The sequence below is a fragment of the Mirounga angustirostris genome, unplaced genomic scaffold, assembly GCF_029215605.1.
Source record: "Mirounga angustirostris isolate CCGP_5_RB_7025 unplaced genomic scaffold, mMirAng1.0.hap1 SCAF_12, whole genome shotgun sequence".
NCBI lineage: Eukaryota > Metazoa > Chordata > Mammalia > Carnivora > Phocidae > Mirounga > Mirounga angustirostris.
The window spans coordinates 55,880,288-55,901,053 of record NW_026991720.1 but is presented as its reverse complement, the minus strand read 5'-3'; the positions used below and the strand labels follow the sequence as shown (position 1 = coordinate 55,901,053).

General features: G+C 36.7%; 1 protein-coding gene across 7 annotated transcripts in view; it reads left to right on the top strand.

The window, feature by feature from the left end:
- HDAC9 (histone deacetylase 9) overlaps positions 1-20,766 on the top strand; it is a 918,445-nt gene that overhangs the window by 386,963 nt on the left and 510,716 nt on the right. For 6 of the 7 annotated variants that reach the window (XM_054505257.2, XM_054505263.2, XM_054505258.2 and 3 more), the window contains one exon: positions 1,023-1,085. In XM_054505257.2, the coding sequence (XP_054361232.1) occupies positions 1,023-1,085 (63 nt within the window). Of the gene's footprint in view, positions 1-1,003; positions 1,086-20,766 lie in introns of those variants that run through there. The other variant, XM_054505259.2, reaches the window with a different exon arrangement.

Sequence of the window (20,766 nt, the reverse complement as noted above, 5' to 3'; positions counted from 1 at the left end):
ATTGCTGTGCGTGGGTGAGGCAGAAACCACATTATGAGCAAAAGCTTCCAGTATTATTTTAGAACCAATACAGAGCTCTGCACTTCTCTCCTTTCTCTTCCAAAAACACATACTATAAAAATAAAATGAAATTAAATGTATGTGCATTTGCCCTCTTAGAATTATGATGCTTAATTTTTTTTTTTTTTGCCTTCCTTTCTTTGGAGGCGAATCTCCAGTGTGGAAATACAGTGTGTAAAGCAAGCTTGGAGGGAGGAAAGAGTTAATTGCTTTTAAGGCCCTGCAATAGAGAATTATGGTTTGAAAGATAGAGGCTGGACAGCTGGGTTTGCTGGGGTATTTTTAAATGCATTAATGCAAGCTCCAATCACTCGGCCATGCTTGACCTATTTTTGGCTCAGGCCGACCATTGTTCTATTTCTGTGCCTGTGGGCCATGCCGTTGTTGATTCATATGCAAATGGATTATCACTAGCTTTAGCCAACTTGAGCTGAGAGAGACCAGAGAGGGGGAAGAGACACACACAAACAGATAGAAGGGCACCGGCTGAAGCCACTTGCAGGACTGAGGGTTCTTGCAACGAAACTCTAGCAGCCTGAAGAACTATAAGCCAGGTTTAATTGGTTTCTTTTTCTCGTGGGTAGAGTTAATATTTTTCTACTTATTCTGACAAAGCAATAACCCCGAAGCACATTCCTGTTTCCCACCTGCTTTTAGTTTCTGGGATAACCTAAACTCCAAAGAGCCATAGCATCCACTCGGTCCTTTCTGCTTTGTACACAGGTTGGTAACATAGGAAAAGTGTCCAGATCTTTTTAAAAAGTGTATGTCCACCTTAACAGAAAGGAAATCGTTGTTGAAGTTGGTCGGCTGCTGCCTTTCCTCGGGGAGGAGGGAGGACCAGGGAGGGTAGTTCCTGGGGCCCGTGCACTGAGCAGCGATGAATCTTTCATGTAGCTGAAGTAAGAGTGATTGGAATATGCTGCAGACAATTTACGAGAGTGACTCGTGTTTTTCCTCAGATGGGGTGGCTGGACGAGAGCAGCTCTTGGCTCAGCAGAGAATGCACAGTATGATCAGCTCAGGTAAGATCCTCTTCCATAACTGAGACATTTTATGTGTGAAAGGAGGCTGACTTGGGAAATGCAGCTAAGAAAAAGCACCTCTCAAGGATTTGCTTCTTTTTGGTGTTGATGTTGCTATTTTCTTGGTGCGTCTGTAGGGTTTAACTTAGATCCCTTCCATTACCGTTTCTGTGCATATTCAGTGTTTAGGGACGACAGCTTCTGAATGAAATCTCAAAGCTTCTGATGAAGGATGGGACTGAGATAAGTAAAATGTAGCTGGGGGTGCTTTGCCTTACTGTGCAACTAGAAGAAGGAGATCTGTACTGATTGCAAGCTGTTCTAATGGGACTTTAAAAATCAGGTAAGTTCATACTGGAGTTTCAGTTTACATTGCAGCCTGCGCTAGCCAGATGATTTTATATTTACAGTGTGCATCCAGAAGCACATCTATTTATAGACCTACCTTCTGAAATGTGTTTGCTAGGAGTTGCAAAGGTAGTTTTAATGTGTTTTTTTCTCATCAGCCCAAAATGAAACTATTTAGGATGGAATAAAATTATTAGCAGATGGTTATTTTAATTTTCTTGAAAAACATTTGGAGAGTCTAGCGTTGTCAGGCAGATGGACGGCATAGCACACACATAAAGGTGTTACATGCAGGTGCAACCCTTGAAAGAATAACAGTAACAGATTCTCGTTTCCCAGCGTATGTACTTGTGCCTTCAAGGCGATGTGCTGAGGAGATCAAGCTTGTCAGCATTATCAATTTCTATTTGTGAAAAGAGCAGACTCTCCAGGCAATATCACTTAGTTGTAATTGTTGCTCTTCATATTTAATCCTACAGCCAGTTCCTAAAGCTTGGGGCTTTATATTTCCGTCCTCTTCGGAATGCTTCCGCCTAAATTGGCTCAAAGTTCTCCCTCACGTCTTCTGAGTTCCTATGTGGGCTTAATCGTAATTCTAGATCACCACATAGATCTATGCAAAAAATGCAACATAAAGCAGCGTTTGCTTGGTAGAGCTAGGATGTGAAAGAAATATTCCACAGGTTGGCACGATGTCTGTTTCAGTGCTGAGCACCTTCCCATTTACGGATCTATGTTTGAAGCAAGTTTTCTTTAAACCTCGGTCAGTTGTGATGATTTTGAGATACTTCTCTTGTCCTGATTTTTTCTTGGACTCCGAATTAGAGATCAATTTTGTGTAATCTGATATGTTTACACTTACGTGACAGGAATTATATTATTTAGTAGTGTCCACTTATCTGAAGCAAACATGCGAGAATTTTAATACGGTTTATTATCTTCCATTATCTTTGTGGCTGTAAAGTTGACAAGAGGTTGGGGAGGGGTCAGCTGGTGGGTCTCAAATGGAACTGGTCACTTAATTTAGCATTTTATTTTTTAAATCTGGATCGACTTTCTAAAAATAACTATGTTAGGGATCTTTTCAGTACTGCACTTTATCCTTTCAGTCCTTGCCTCTGTGTAACAAGTTTAATGTTTCTTTCACATGGTAGAAACAAAGCTGTGCCTTTCAAGCAGGGACTGGCTGCTGACATTGAATCTCTTGCCACAGGCTACAGGTGTTTGCAAAAACCTCACCGTTTTCAATGTCTTCGATAATCACATGTAACTTTACTCCATTTTTCAGTTGAGATTGCTATTTTCCTGACGTTAAAGCAATAATATTTTCAAGCAGGGAATTGCTTGAGACTGTCAGTGCTGTTGTCGGTTCTGTAGGAAGGGAAACATCCCTTAAGCACCAGCTATTAAATGAGAAGTGATGTAGATTGACATCAACTCCCAAGCCTGTCTGGTATAAATCAGGAACTCCAGGTTCTGTTTATTTTTAAAATTTGAAACCTGAAATCATGTGCATCCATACTACCATGTTGTGTAACATTTGATTTTGTTTAATATGCTACAGCCTTGAATTTAAGTCCCCCAGTCTTTATTGTATACTTCCTCTGGGCATTGGCTCTCAAACTTGGAGTCATCAAAAATATTTTACAAAATACTGAAGCCTTGGTCACACCCCCCGAGTTTCTGATTTAACTGGTAACGGAGCTAACCTGGAGATTGGAATTTTTAAAATCTTTTGAGCAAATCGAGGGTGCCGTAAACTTTGAGTATCACGGATGTACCAGTAGGAGGAAGTGATGGTGATCCTGGTGACCCATTTCAGTAGGGTTTTCCTTTAAGTTAATTGCTAAATTTGGGGTGTGTTTGTCTTAATGCATCTACAAATTTCATTCCACTCCCTTTTGGACCAGTGGCATGGATGTGATTGATACGCATAGGAATGGATGGAGTCTTTGGATCTGAAAGACCTATCTGGTGGCAGTGCAGAGTGTTGGAGAGAACATTGTTCTGGGAGTCAAGAGCTCTGTGTTCTAGCAAGCGCCAGTGGTATAACTGGTTACTCATCTGTAAACTGAACAATAATGATGTCCTCCTGTTTACCTCTTGGCATTCTTATAAGGTTCAAATGTAACAACATGTTATTAAAGTGCAGACTCACTATTATTATAACTATTTTTAGTGAGCAAACCTGGGCTTCTGGCTCTTCAGTACCATGCTCTATCTTGCGGAACAAGCTAGATAAATGAATTTGATTGTATGTCACATGGAACAGTGATGTTTTGTTTTGATAGTAAGTTTTATTTGGTTATTTTATATGCCAGCTACTTTTTTTGGTTTTCCTGGTCTAATCCAGGAAAGAACTAATACTTTCCTTGTGCAAATTGTGACTGTAAATCAGAGTAGCTTGTATGTGTGTGTGCATGTGTGTTTTGTAAAATGCCTCATTACATAATAACCAAAGGCCAAGAATTTGCAGAATATGTAATTGAACAGTGAAACCCCAACAGCAGATTTCCTGGATGAATTGTTTTAAAAAGCTTTGTTTTATTGTTAGCTATTGCTTTGAAGTTCCCATTTGCTATTTTAGTTCAACTGGATACTATAAAGATGATTTTCTTCAGAGTTCTTTATAGACTGTTGAATTGCAAGTATTTTATATGGTTCCATTTTTTTCCCCTAATATTGACTCAGCTAAGCAAGACATTCTAGGTAGAACTAGGTTTCTACAGCATAGTCCGCTAATGTATTTAGTTAAAAAGCTCTATAATATTGAATCTTGGAATTCCTTATGAGTGACACATTTTGCTAGGTCAGTCTCTACTTTTGTGGCTTGTGTGGGCCAATATAAGTGATAACTGTGGCAGACACTGAAGCACATACAAATACTGACTCAGGTCACTTAGGAGTAGCTGGCAGAATTTGGGGTGTTCTCCTGTTGCCAGGCATGTTGCTTAACTTGTTGGACAGCAGAGCTGTCCAGACAGCATTGGAACGATTACTATAAAAGAATTTCCTAGAGTTTGTACAGCATTAATGTAAAATACATTTAAAATAAGGAAAACTCATATTTTTACTATGTATTCTTATTTTAGGGTATAAAAGAAAAGCATTTAAATCTGAATCCTGAATTTCTTTTATGGAAAACATATCTTCACCCTTTCAGAATCCTTCCCTCCCCCCTTCATGTGCATTGTTGAGGGGAAAGGAATATTTTAGATTCAGTAGCCATTTATGTCTGCTTGGAAAGCAGAATCTAATTATGAAAATGTAAGTCTGTGAAATGCTCCTGTCATGTCAAGAATCACTTCTGGTATTTCCCATAATTACTGCTTTGCTGTTCTCTAACTCAAGTTATCTTCACTTACAAGGCTGTTATCAATTTGAATATCTGATAGGTAGTGATCAGAAAGCTAGTTATCAGTAGGCCCATTGAGGATGGGGACAAGAATGAGTATTTTATATTTCTGTGGGTGACACTAGTGGAATAACTGTTCCATCCATTAAGCAAGAAAATTCAATAAAACCTCTTGGAGACTAAAATAAACCCAAATTCTGATTTTAAAAATGAGGATTATGATTTTTGAAGATGAGAAGTTTGAAAACTACATAATTTCTCACCATTGATAGATAATGAAGTGATTCCGGAATGGTGTAAGCTGGCAAACACTCACCCTGCACATGTGTGTGCATGCACACACACACACACACACGTGACAGGTGCAATATTCAGCATTAAGTGTGTACAGAATGTGATAGGACCTAACATATCTCAGAAACTAATAGTCAAGGAAAAAATGGGACTGAAGGTTTTTGATCCGAACAGAGAGACCTAACAGGGCCTACATCCTAGGCCTCCTTAGAATTTTACTGACAAGATAGCAACTTCCTGAAAATTCTCACTAACATTCTCAAATCTGAAGAGAAGCAAACTGAGTAGATATCCTCGGCTTTTGTGGTGGTGGTGGTGGTGGATGCTTCTTGTGAGTGAGAAATAGTAGAAATGATTCTGGAAAAGAAACCAGTGAAATGGGTGAACAAACCCTGCCTCTCTGGAGAAATGAAGGCATCAGAGCAAAACTCCAAACTGGGAAAATGATCCATAGTTCTTTTCAACGAAATACCCTTTTCCAGCTAATCTTAGATCTTCCACCAAGAAGAAAGCATCAATTTACTGAATCCATGGAATTGTCTAATAATTGTTCCCCACAAATAGAGCTCCTTAATAAGAGCATAAATTCCATAAAACAAGAGCTCAAAGATGAGATGATAAAACAATAGCATGAGATGAAAAAGGATATTTTAGATCTAGGGAAACAAATTGAAAATGAAAAAACCATGGTAATTATAGAACAAAAATATTCATTAGAAATAGCAGGAAGCAGAACAGACACCAGTAAAACTCTTTACCAACAAAGGGGAAAGGTTTAAGACAATCACAGGGAATGAAAAAGGAAAATGAATTCAAGCAATTGGAAAGAAGTGAATTAATAAGAAAGACAAAGGCAGCATAACAAAGAGATTATTTATATCCCTGAAGTTGATATTCTAAAGCAATGAACAGAAGATAATTTTGTGAAAAGATGAAAGATTATTTAAATACATTGGAAAAGAAAAAAATAAGTCTCTAGATTGAAAGGCCTCTCCTCTTTAAGGACAATTTGCTGCAAATGCTCATCACAGAGTCATATCCTAACTGGGGTATTGATTTTCAAATAATAATTCTTCAGGGGGTTCAGCAGGTAAAGCAGAGATCTGTGGTGGGGGAAGGTGGGGAGGAAGGGAATGTATGGGATTCAAGGTTTATCAAGAATCTCCAACATTTAAATGACAGAGGATAATGAAGAAAAATCTTGCTAGTTCAAAAAGAAGTGTAATCCAATGGTCCGTCCAGGCAAGAGTTATTAAAATATAGAGGAAATGGGTAGGCAGGTCAGAAATTCCCAAACATGAACTAAACTGATTGACAATGAAGCCCACACAATGAAGAGATGAATGTAAAAGGAAAAATGAAATTGAGAAGTAGAGAAAGCATAGTAAGATTAAGGGGGCAAACAATGAATCTGTTTAAACAAATATGAGACTGGTTATGGGACAGAAAGCAAATTTTATAAAGTAGGGCAATGTTCATAAACATAACCAATATGAGGCATTAGGGAGAGGGGAAATGGAGGGATGTGTGAAAGTGCTGATATTTTTCTGAGCAGGGACAGACCCCCTGCTGCTTAAAATAGAAACACAGAGGTTAAAAAAAAAAAAAGACTCCAAACACTGATTTTTTAAATAATTTCCTTATTTAACCCTAGGAAGATCTTTTTGGAAATGGTACCTTGTATAGGAAGGAAGCATTTAGGATGTTTATTATCCCTTCAGTTGCAGTTTTTAATTCTGTTAAAATCACTTAAATTTAATGTTTTTTAAAGAAAAATAGCATCGGGCGCCTGGGTGGCTCAGATGGTTTAGCGTCTGCCTTCGGCTCAGGTATGATCCCAGGGTCTTGGATCCAGTCCCGCATCGGGCTCCCTGCTCCTTGGGAGCCTGCTTTCTCCCTCTGCCTCTCTCTCTCTCTCTGTCTCTCCTGAATAAAGAAATAAAATTAAAAAGAAAAGAAAAGAAAAAGAAAAATAGCATCAATGATATGATCTCACTTTTATGAGGTATATTTTGTTTATCTATCCATCTCCCAGAAGAATTAGTACAAGATAGAAATCAGGGAAAGATTCGTTTGTGTGGTGGTGGTTCTGTTGGCCGGTGGGGGGTGTTCTGCTTTTGTCTTCATCATCATGCCTTTCCACCTTATATGAATTTTTACAATATGCCCATATTTTCTACAAAGTGTTTTTTACACACCCACACACAAAGCTATTGTGCCCAAATCCTTTAATTATAAGTAGTAGGTAAATTAGGTTGTCTTCTGCTGCAAGTAACAGAAAATCCTACTCAAAGTGACAAAAAAGGAAATTTATCACTTAGTAAAATAGCAGGGTAGTTGGCAAGACCAGGTGGTCAGTCCTGGCAACAGTATACAGATCCTTCAAACCACTCTCCTCTGTTGGCCTTAGAGTTAGTGTCATCATAGGCCTGTTTCCTCCAGAAGGCAGGAGTTGACATGTCTGTTTATGCATGACAAAGTCCGGAGACATAGAAGAGATACTTTGCTTCCTTGTATATTTTCTTTAGGAAGTTCTACCCAAAATTTCTCCAGCAAATTGTCCTTCATAATTTATTGGCCAGAATAGCAGCATCGACCCATGCATTAGCCAGTCACAGAGAGCAGAATGGGACTCCCATGATAGCTCCTTAGGGTCATACTGAGCCTAGGAGGATGGATGCTGCAGCTAATCTTTTAGTTTTTATTAGCAAGAAGAAAGGCGGAGAAGAATGCATCATAGCTAGGCACCAGCAGTATTTGCCACAGTGCATATGCTGGTGATTGGAATTTTCTTCTTACTTGAGAGAGAGAGAGTGAGAGAGAGAGCATGAGAGAGAGGTGTAGGGGCAGAGGGAGAGGGAGAAGCAGACTCCCTGCTGAGCAGGGAGCTTGATCCAGGGGTGGATCCCAGGAGCCTGGAATCATCATCCAAGCTTAAGGCAGACACTTAATCAACTGAGCCACCCAGGCACCCTTCTTTGTAATTTTCTTTAGTATGTATTTCTTAAAATATAAATAATTAAATGAAGGAAGTAGACCATGTAATTTCTTTCAGTTGAATTGTGGGTGTTATTTCATTTTCATGAAGATATACACCATTTTGACACTGATAATTTTTTTTTACTAATATTGAATAGAAAGCCTTTCTTAGTACTATCTGTTGTTAGAAGGAACCCTAAAAAGAGTAGTTATGGAAGAATGCTGGGTCTCTGTAGGGTTGTAAATCGTTTTTTAGAAGAGGAAAACCAATGCTGTAGACTAGTGTATTATAAGCATTTATTGTAAATTTGAGTAAAATATTCCTTTAATGTTGGCTTTGAAGGATACAGAAAATATTAAGGGAAATTTATCTAATGTATAAACTTTTCAGTACACTGAAGGAGGATTATTTTTAAAATATTCAAAATGCAACTTCTTTGCCAGTATGTTGTTATAATTATTACATTTTCAGAGTAATGAACAATTTTAACAATCTGGAATAGTAACTGCATTTTAACAATTTTTTTTCTGAATTGGAATACTTTGAAAACAATTTAATTGGAATAAAAGCCCATGAAAATGACTTTAAAAATAAGCTTTCTGTAGATGAAATTCAAAGATATTTTGGCATGTACTTCAAATCAGAGTGGCAGTGCTGTGGTCTGTCCCATTCTTGAAAGGAAGATGAAGTGCCAGTGGTTGGCTTGGAGGCATGGTGTCCTTACTATGGGCAGTTTCCCCTTTTCTCATCTTGGGAGATTGACGATCAGGAGATGAAGGAATGAGAAAATACCTTGTATCTACTAGTTCCATTCTACCCCTACTAAGTCACTTGCACAAAACAAATTTAATTTAACGAATTTTTGCAATATTAAATGACCTACACTTTAAGTGTTCTCAAAGAACATTATGTTTAGGGTTACTCTATGATGCTATGGTTCATGAATATAAAACTAAGGAATTCTTACGCTTTAGAAGAGTATCAGTTACATGCATTGTTTTAATATTAAATTTTCCATAGTGAAATAAGTGATAGGCCTTTTATATGTAGTGCTTTTAAAATACCCAATAATTAAATCCAATGAAAACTACATTTAAGGAAGAAGGAAATTTACCAAACCACAGAGTGTAACTAGTCATTTACTTATGATTAAACTCTTTGCATGTTGATAAGGTTGGAAATACCCCAGAACGTCATAATTTTTTTTTTTTTACTTCTTCCCCTCATGGCCTACGACTTATATTGAAACATTTAATTTATAATTTATATTCAGTATTGACACAGTTGTAGACCTGTGGATGTCTTTTTCAGTTATTTGAGGTAAGTTTTGCTGGGTGTCCAAGGCATGACATATACCCAAACTGGGTTAAAAATAGTTTTAAATTTTAAAATTTGAAATTCAAAACAAAACAAAAACCAAGAAAATTTCACTGAATTTCCATTAAATTACATTGTGGCCTGGGAGTTCTTACATTAGTAAAGACATGTTTACCCAGAAAGTTTTCAGGGAACCCCACGTAGGGTGAACTAGAAAGGCTCTTGGTGAATTGAACATGATTTAAATTTTACTCTTGACAGTGCTTTTTAAAAAGTTTTTATTTAAGGGTGCCTGGGTGGCTCAGATGATTAAGTGTCTGCCTTCGGCTCAGGTCATGATCTCAGGGATCCTGGGATCGAGTCCCACATTGGGCTCCCTGCTCCTTGGGAGCCTGCTTCTCCCTATGCCTCTCTCTCTCTCTCTCTCTCTCATGAATAAATAAATAAAATCTTAAAAAAAAAAAGTTTTTATTTAAATTCCAATTAGTTAACATACAGTGTAGTATTAGTTTCAGGTGTGCAATTTAGTGAATCAGTACTTAAATATGACACCCAGTGATCATTGAGACAACTGCACTCCTTAATCCCCATTGCCTATTTAACCCATCCCCGCCCCACCTCCCTTCCGGTAATAGTTCTCTATAGTTAAGAGTCTGTCCTTTGGTTTGCCCCTCCCCCCCTTTGAGGGTGCTTTTTAAACCTGCTTACAAATAGAATTCAGTTGTGTAATTTCAATGTATGATTTTGCGTCAGGAACCATTCATTTTAGATTTAAAAAAATTATCACAATCAGGGGCAACTGGGTGGCTCAGTCGTTAAGCATCTGCTTTGGGCTCAGGTCATGGTCCCAGGGTCATGGGATCGAGCCCCCCATCGGACTATCTGCTCCGCGGGAAACCTGCTTCTCCCTCTCCCACTCCCCCTGCCTGTGTTCCCTCTCTCGCTGTCTCTGTCAAATAAATAAATAAATAAAAAATCTTTAAAAAAATATCACAGTTATCATTTTCATGGTTTTTTCTGCCACATTCCACTCTAATTGTTTCGTCCCAGTTTAGGAGGTCATTGGTTGAAGCCTTATGTTTTCATAATTTTTTATCACTGTCGTTCTTCTTATTGACATAATAAGCTAATGTTTCAGAAGCTTTTTCTGTTTCATTATTTAATCCTTCCTGCAGTTTGAAGAGATCTGTAGTAGTTACAGCAACATTCATATTTTGCAGATATGGAAACAGGTTCAAAGGAGCTTACTGATGGTGATCATGCCTAGGAACTGGCAGGGTCGGGTTTGAACTTAATTTGTTTACTATGTCTCCATTCCTGTTTACCATGTCTTTGCCTCTTTTTCTCAAAGGGAAAGATATGTTGCATAGGATAATGTGTTTCATATCTGGTGCTAAAAATATGGAATCATCTATATTTATAGATAAATGTCTAGGCATACTTCTTAGTCCTGGGAGGTTTAAGGCACAAATAGGCAACTATGTTGAAAGGCTTGGTGGAGGAGCCTTACTTCACATTCTCAGGGCTTGATGATGAAATTGGTGGAAGTTATCACTCTCCAGGGCTGAGAGAGTCAAGGCAACCTCCAGAGTTCCATGAGACTTGATGATAACACAGTGTAATGTGCACCCACTGTGGACAGAACCATTATCCCCAATGCATTTGGCATGTTTGCCAATGCTCACAGTACATCTTTTTTTTTTTTTTTTTAAGATTTTATTTATTTATCTGAGACAGAGAGAATGAGAGAGACAGCACATGAGAGCGGGGAGGGTCAGAGGGAGAAGCAGACTCCCTGCCGAGCAGGGAGCCCGATGCGGGACTCAATCCAGGGACTCCAGGATCATGACCTGAGCCGAAGGCAGTCGCTTAATCAACTGAGCCACCCAGGCGCCCTCACAGTACATCTTATAAGTCATAAAAATAAGGTTTGCACCACCTCAGAATAGCACATTATTATGAATGTAATTTAACAGAAGAACATTTTTGTTTTTTTTTCCCCAAAATGTTAGCCCCATGGGGTTCAGTGTGTTTTTTGACCAAAATATTAGAATTATACCCACTTCAGTCCTTACCTAGAAATGGGAGATGGGGGAGTCAATAAAGGCTGTGTCTCTACTCAAATCCTGATCTCAACATGCTATGTCACATTCTTAAGCCAAAAGAATAATCTAGCTAACAAAATTTTACTCTATTTTGAATATATATTGGTCCAGTATGGGTTCAGTTTGGACATTTTAGGTGAAAACTGTATGGCGATGTTTTTATGTACCAATATGATATTCCATTTTACTTTATCTTGAGTTAAATTTATGCATTAAATTTGCCAGTTGGGTACTAATGCAACTCTTCAAGAGCCAACTCCTTGGTTTCCATGAACTAAGTTTTATAATTTTATTGGCTGTGAGAATCTTGAGCCATCTTTATGGAATACATTGTGGAGGCATTATTGATTGTCACGTTAATGACCAACATAATTTTTTGCCTTCCAGGGGAAAGAAGCTTTCAGAAGATCATTAAATGCATTAAAATCTGCAGATGCCCACACGTCTGTGGCTCTCTTTAGCAGGCTGACTCCTTTGGGTCAGTTATTCTTAGCCTGGGTATTTCTATCTTATGGCATCGCAGGTCTAAGATTAGCTTGTTAGGCGTTATCATGCCATCTGAGTTACCTCCTAATATAACTCTACACTGGAATGATTATTTATAGAAAGAGCATTCTGTCATTTTTGGGTTATTTCTAGTAGTTTAAATAAAGAAGAATAACATTCAAGTGAAACCACAGATTCCTTCCTGCTGCCAAAACAACATGATAACTGTCTGCTTAAGGGGCAGTAATGTTTAAATGTGTGCTTAGGGTGATTGCAGAATTCTTTTTATCTCTGCCACCTTGACAGAAAAGGGAGGACTTGGGGTACTGATGTAAAATGCTGTGGAAAGACAAAGAAGCAGCCTTGATGCTTTCTGTCACAGAGCACCGAAGACTCTGGTTGATGATGACAACAAGAGACACACAGGGTTTATTTTTAGAAACAGACGTTGCTAAGCTCTCTGGTGTTAATATGGCTCATAAACAGGGCTCCTCATTGTTGACCCTTCCAGGGAAAATGGCATTTTACATACACACACACACACACACACACACTTTTTTTCACTTTGCAAGAATGATTCTATTATTAAGAATATAATTAGAACTCTTTTAAAGCTAAGAAATCTAAATTCTCTAAAATCTCTCTGAAAGATATACAGTACCTTTAAAAATTCCATGAAGACTGGGTCTTAAAGGATGGTTTATGAAAACCAATCAAATGTTATAAATACAATGAATATACAGGTCGGCTATACAGTGTGGAAAAATAAGTGAGTGTATATCATAAATGACTCTTAATAATAAATTACAATACCTGTAAAATAATGTCATCTGTGCTTCTGGCTTTATTGCAACAATATATGAAATATAATTATAAAAGATATTATGACTGATTAAGTTGCTGATTCAAGTAGATGAGATAAAAAATCTCAGTATATAAAAAAAGGAGGTAAAAGCCTCTGCTAACTGTTTTGGTATAACTAACTCTTGTTGAATCCAACAAATTTCATGTAAAAGAAAATGTAGTTTCACATTCGAGAAGTGATCTCTTAGCTTACTTAAACTGTAAGTTTAATTCAGATCTTGGTAATTGATATATTGCTTTAAAATTAGAATTGTGATTTTACTCTCTTAAATTTGCATTTTATAGTTCCTGATTATTCACTCATGTTGTTAGATGATGAAATGCTAAAGTGGTATGTTAATACATTTTATGTTACACATTAATTGAAATGCTTTAGAACAGAAAACTTAGAGCTCTATAAGAATAGTCATAGATTTATTATTGAATTATTTACTGAAAAACATATTATGTTTTAAAAGATAAATCTTCTTGTGCTTGCATGCGATATAAGAAATCCACAGACCATTAGGAACTTGGAAAATGACAGACAAAAACAGGAAACACAGCAATTCAAGTGTATTTTCAAAGAAGTCCAGATGTAAATAAATTCAGAGGCTTGGAAGTAAAAGCAATTGCAGGAACTCATTGCATCCCAGCCACTCTTAATTAGCAGGTTGAAGATTTGGGGAGATGATGTAATTGCTTGAAGTTGTAGAAGCTGAGTTGAAATAGTCATTTATCTGTCCATTTTTTCACTCAAAAAAGTTTAAGAGCCAACCGTGTACCAGGTATTGTTTAAGGCACAGAGGATACAACTATGAAACAAGATCAGGAGACATATGTTTGACTGATTGTTCAATTGAATGATGGATGGATAAGGCTACTTTAGACAGTACTAAGTACTAAGGAAAAATAAAAGAAAAATGAGATAGAAAATGATTGGTGGAAGTGAAGGCAGTGTTAGTTACAGGGGTCAAATAAAGCCTTTTTGCTTAAGTTGCAATACTTTGCAATAAAGTTGCAAAGAATATCTTCCCAATAGAAGTAGGTTTCCCCTCAACATTCATTTGATCTAGAACAAATAAAATGAAAGCAGTTAGAATGGAGCAGAAAGTGTCCAGAATCTATTTTAGCCTCCATTTACCTCTGCCTTGTGTAAGGGATGGGGAAGCTTTTATCAGTGGGTAGGTGAGAAAGCCAAGGGAAGGCTGTTAGCTATAGATTTTCTCTATTTTCCAAAGAGAAGTTTTGGAATCAGGTGACCTCTCTCTAGGATTGATGCTTTTGGCTAGAAATTAAGGACCTTTTCGAACCACTTACTTTTGTTCTTCCCCAAAGGTTCATATTTGCCCTTCATTCCAGCTCTAACCTCAAATATGCTGAAACTTCTTACCCAAGCAGTGTGAGCCATCCTAGTAGTTTAGTGAAGTGATGAATTCCTCTTCCCTGGGGTCCAAAAAGAATGGGGACAATATACTCTCATCCACTGAAGTTAGAAGAGATGTCTGAAAACATTTTCTCAAATTTACATTATTTCACACTTTTTAAAGGGGCTATATAATACAGTATTCATTACAGGGATATTTATTGAGCCCTTACAATGCACCAAGTATTTAGTTCAGGGAAATCATGGGATAAACAGCAACTTTGTTGTAGAGCTGTAGAACTATAACATCTAAACAAAATGTTTAGAATACATTGTCTTCATCGTGTTGGGAAGTGGATAGATTTGTGATTAATTGTTACAAAAGTTGAGTAAGGAAGTATTTAGATCTATTTTTAAAAAGGGAGAAACAGCAGTGTGCTAAAAGCTATTTCCCCCCATGTTCTGCTTTCTCATGGGTAGGGAACAATGATGGATACACGTAGTAGGATGGACAAACATTTTTCAGGGACTGACACACGATCTCACATGCTTGATGCCTCATGGGGTTTTCCCTCAACATTCCAATTGGTCTAAGTCAAAAGGAATGAAAACACAGAATAGAGCAGGAAGTGTTCTGGAGCTATTTTAAACTCCACTGAGTTCTGCCTTCTGTAAGGGATGGGGAAGCCTTTATCGGTGGGTAGGTGAGGGAACCAGGGGAAGGAGATTTCTTTAGCCTCAAGAATACTGGGACTGAGCCAAACTCCTGGACAACCTGCTTTGTTGGCTTCACAGTGTAGCTTGAGGGAAATAGTTTATAACTACATTTTTTTCCTCCAAGGATTGTCTCATTTAATCAATTCAATTATTGAGTACTTGACAACTGTATTTTTAGGCCAGATTTCTGGTTTATCTGTTATTGCCCTGTGTGTATGTATGTGTGTGTTTGTGTGTGTGTGTGTGTGCTAATAATCAGCTATTTCCTTTTTCAGAAATACCCCTTCTGCTGCTCTGTTCCAATTAGTCTTTGCTGGGAGAAATCCTAACTCTTAAAGCACAGTTCAAATTTCTCCTAATTCCCCTCATCCCCTGCAGCACTTTCCCAGTTATGTATATTATCTTCTCCCCATAACTCCTCCCCCATAGTTCTTTATTACTGTCTTAGAAATTCCCACTTTCTGTCTCACACTGTGGTTATTTATGTATGTGTGTCCCCATCCCCCCCATTAGTTATATTATAAGCTCCAAGAGGAAAAGGATCATGTTTTACTTCTATTTTTATCCCCTACAGTGCCTAGCACATAATTGATCCCTGAGACTATTTTTAGATGAATGAATGAGTGATTAAAGAGTACAGTGGTAATCAGAGTCTGTTTTTATAAAATTTTTATTTTTAAAAAACGATTCCTTTTATGTAGAAAATAAGTCCTCGGTTTTTTATTTGTTATTTTTTTTTTTTTTTTTTGTAAATTTGAACATTATAAACTTCTTGGGATGTTAGAGCCTTTGGCTTCAAATTAAAACCATTCATTATAAAATGTAAGTCAAGAATGACCTCCTTTACTTTGACGATATGTATGTGATCCTTAAATATTTCAATTATTCTTAGGAAAGGAATTTTGTAATATTCTTACTTGATATTTTTAATCAGTAATTCCAATAGAAATTTCATGAGATATGTGTTTGCATTCAACATATTAAGTGTGAAATAGCTAATTTAAGACTGCCTGAATATAAATGCATTCTTTTTGGTCCAAGGAGAATAAATTTGGTTGTGAAAATGATTACAGGTGTACTTTTATATTATTCAAACACTGCTTCACATTATCTCCTATTTTTCTTCTTTGTGAAATTTTTATGTAGAGATCGTTTTCTTAGATAAGACAAAAATGGATAGATTGCTTTTGGATAACAGTAACATCAATTTGAAACAGTTTTGCCCCTCAGATTGCTATTTAGAGCTCATCTACATTGATTCAGGTATTATTTAATTGGCTATATTCTTTGAGAAGGGAGCAATGGAAAAGATTTTTTTGGTAAACAATTTAATAATCAAATGGTGAATGCCAAGGGTATCAGTAATTTAAAAAACTAAAGTAAAATGTCAGGACAGGGAATTCACATAGTGATTTATTAAGGAAAGACAGATGGAAGGAGTGAATCAATCTCTGTACACAGTTATTCAAGGAGAAGAATGAAATAAATATATTTATGTCCAAGTGGGAGAGGAACGGTGAAGAGAATTAATATAAGTTGGAAAAGATGTAAGTTTTTTCAGAGTAGCTTTGCTCTGGTTTAGCCTTAAAGCTTGGCACAAGAAAGGGTACATTAAGGCCATTAAGGCTCAGAAAATTAATACATTAGTTCATATAAATGTGGGCCAAGAAAGGGGTTGGATAATAAAACCAAATTTTATAACATAGCTGTTGAACTCAGCTTAGTAGAGCACAGGAATGAATATATGCCAGTGTTCCCTCCCTGACTTTGCCAATTGTGTGTTCTCATCATTGTGAGTCCAAGGTAGGTTTCTAACTGCTATAATAGTTGTATTGAGATGGTACAAATCAAGGTTGATTGGCTTTGGATTTAGAAGTTTTTCATTCTTATATTAAGCATTAATAAGAATTAGTTAAGCAAATTAATTAGGCATTAATAAGAATTAGTTAATGCAATTTTCTAAAGATTATGATTTTTGCAGCTATAAATTCAGTTACTTGGAATCACTCATCTGTTTTCTTTTCTGAAAGGTAAATATAAAAATGTTAGAAAAAAGTATTTGGGTACCAAGTTAACCTACTTTGTATGCTCTAAGAAGGAAAATAATATAAACAATCTCAGGCAACAGGAAATTAAACATAATAAAAACAATGCTCTTAATCTGTGATCACTTCTTTCAGATTTTAATCAAGAGTCAACTCTCACTGTCCATTATCCCAATAATTAAATGGAAATTCTCCTGTATCATTGGCCTGGAAAGATCAGTGGTCCTTTTTTTTTTTTTTTTTCCCCTTCAGCAGATAGTCCTAAACCTGAGTATGAATATAACTCTAGAAAACTTTGTTTAAATTCGTTCTAGAAAATCTTCTCAGTTTTTTAGCTGACTAGAAAGCATATTAAATTGCTTTGTGGACATGGGAAAGAGCATTTTTCAGTTTGATTTTCTACTGTCCAGTCAACTTCCTTGGGCAATGAACCAGTATGTAGTAGAGATTTTCTTCATGCTTCACCAATCATATATGTGAGAACCATTTTTCACATATACCTGCCATCATTCGATACTTTTGCCAAGCTGAGAGATGAAAAATAGCACAACATTACTTTCTCTGATTACTGGTGGAGTTGAATGATTTTCTTTCTTTCTTTCTTTCTTTTTATTTTTTTTAACATTTTGTTTATTTTTGACAGAGAGAGAGCACATGCAGGGGGAACAGCAGAGAGAGAGGGAGAAGCAGACTCCCCACCAAGCAGAGAGCCCGATACAGGGCTTGATCCCAGGACCCTGAGATCATGACCTGAGCTGAGGGCACACACTTAACCATCTGAGCCACCCAGGTGCCCCGAGTTGAATGATTTTCATATGTTATTAGCCATTTGGGTTTTCTTTTATAGAGAGATAATTCCAGGAATGAGAGAATGGTTAAAGGAGAAATGCCTATCGGTGAATGTTACCCTGTTAATAGATGAAATGAAAAAATCATTAGAGGATAATATTCAATAAAATCTAATACCCTTCTAGGATAGAAACTCCTTGTAGGGGCACCTGGGTGGCTCAGTCATTAAGCATCTGCCTTCGGCTCAGTTCATAATCACGGGGTCCTGGGATCGAGCCCCGCATCGGGCTTCCTGCTCCGCGGGAAGCCTTCTTCTCCCTCTCCCACTCCCCCTGTTTGTGTTCCCTCTCTTGCTGTCTCTCTCTCTGTCAAACAAATAAATAAAATCTTAAAAAAAACCAAAACTCCTTGTAAACTAAGAATAGAAAAAAGTGAGCATTATCAAACAAAACCCTATCTGAAACTTTGCATTTACTGGTAAAATTAAAACACATTTTCTTTAGTTAGCATCAGGAAGTTTGTCTTTGGAGATCCTAGTCAGTGTTCTAAGACATGAACATACAATAAGATGTGTAAGAATTTGAAAGGAAAAGAAACTAATCCAACGAATCCAAGTTCAGTTATTTAAACCCCACTTCCCCTCTAGTAACCATCAGTTTGTTCTCTATAGTTAAGAGTCTGTTTCTTGGTTTACCTCTCTCTCTTTTTTCCCTTCACTCATTTGTTTTGTTTCTTAAATTCTACATGTGAGTGAAAGCATATGGTATTTATCTTTCTCTTACTGACTTATTTTGCTTAGCATAATACTCTCAAGCTCCACCCATGTTTTTGCAGATGTCAAGATTTTGAATTCTTTTTTATCGCTGAATAATATTCCAACTTCTTTATCCATTCATTAGTTGATGGACACTTGGGCTGTTTCCATAGTTCTGCTATTGCAGATAATGCTGCTATAAACATTGGGATGCATGTATCCCTTCGAATTAGCATTTTTGTATTCTTTAGGTAAATACTTAGTAGTACAATTGCTGGATCATAGGGTAGCTCTATTTTTAACTTTTTGTGGAACCTCCATGCTGTTTTCCAGAGTGGCTGCACCAGTTTGCATTCCCAACAACAGTGCAGGAGGGTTCTCCTTTCTCCACATCCTCGCCAACACCTGTTGTTTCTTGTGTTGTTGATTTTAGCCATTCTGACAGTTGTGAGGTGGTATCTCATTATAGTTTTGATTTGTATTTCCCTGATGATGAGTGATGTTGAGCATCTTTTCATGTGTCTGTCTGTTGGCCATCTGTATGTCTTCTTTGTAGAAATAGTTGATGGGGATTAAGGAGTGCACTTGTGATGAGCACTGGGTGTTATATGGAAGTTTTGAATCATTAAATTGTACACCTGAAACTAATATTACACTTTATGTGAACTAACTGGAATTTAAATAAAAAATTCTTTAAAATTTAAGAGTTGTTTGCTAAGTACAAAGTCATCATAAAACAGAATTAAAAAGATTACACAAAATGGGATACAAGATGATACCATTTACATAGCAGTTGAAGCTTTATGGAGAAATTGGTAAAATTATTGAAGAGCAAATAAGAAAACCTGAATGAATTTGAGAGTTACTGTGTTCATAAATTGGAAGACTGTGTCTATAAAAGGTCATTTATTCCCAATTCAATCTGTAAATTTCCTTGTCATTAAAACAGCCAACTTTCTTTAAGAAATTGATAATTCATGCATAATACAAAAATCAAATGTACTAAATGGTATTGTATAGTAAATAGTAAATCTCACTTCCACACCAACTCTACCAGCCTTTCAGTTCTCTGCCTCATTAGTAGCCCAATATCAAATTCTTCTGTGCTTTACAGATGCTTTATATGTTAGTACAAGTTCATTTAAAATGCTATCAGAGAATATTGCATACTGACTAAAACTCAAATGTTAAGAATAAATGCACAAGTGGCAATTTTGTAACACAACAAATGAGGAGAAGAAGGATAGATATGAAGTCATTTAAAGCTGTATTAACAATGATTGATTGGTTGGGCAAGGGACATAGACAAATAGATCAAAGGACCAAAATCCAGAGTTATTATTAATAACTTTTCATATGACAGAATTGCATCACATACCATGGTCAGAGGACATACTATTAATTAAATGGTTTGGGAACAATTAATGTATTCAGTTTATAAGCTCATAGTCAAATGATATACTGAAATATCTGTTTTTATAATACCATTGTTATTCAGTTAGATAGGTTACAATTTAAACTTCTACAAAGCCAGTGTATAATGTATGCAGGGTCTTGCATATTTACAGAGGGATGAGAAGGAAGTTTTTGAGGTTTGGGAAGAATTTTAGCAAGTTTAACTAAATTAGGTGACAGAAGTACTCAATATTTATATAGCTCACCAACTTTCAAAAGACAATTTGAGATTGATTTAAATAAAAGATTCAGTTTTTAGAGTACTGTACAGTGAAATAGGGATGACAGTTTAGTAAAGGAAAAAAGGTAGATACTCTTTAAAGCCTCACAAAATACTAGTGAGTGCCTAAAAACACCAATAAGTAAATAACTTTGAAGCTGAGGCCTGAGGAACTTGAAGAGCCCAGCCATGCACAGAAAAAGCATTCCAGGTAGAAGCAACAGCCGGTGGAAAGGCCCTTAAATCCAAAATATATTTGGCTTTTTTCAGAATAAAGGCTAGCGTGGCCTTTCACACCATTTTCAACAAAACAGAGGGAAAGTGAATGGTTCGTCAAAGACCCTTTGCATATTGCATCCAAAGTGCCTTTTCCAGCAAACTGAAAATGACATAGTTTTCATACTCTTAACATAGGATTTCACAAGCTCTTCCTTGTCTTCGTACTTCATTGTCTTCACACACCAATATCTGGTAGTTTGTCTTTAGAAAGCACCATTTGAATGCTAAAGGAACAGAATGTTCTTTACCTTTGTATTTTTCCATGCATACCAGAAATGTGCTGAATGTAATTCTAATCCCAGTGTATGCGAGAACAATTTAAATATTC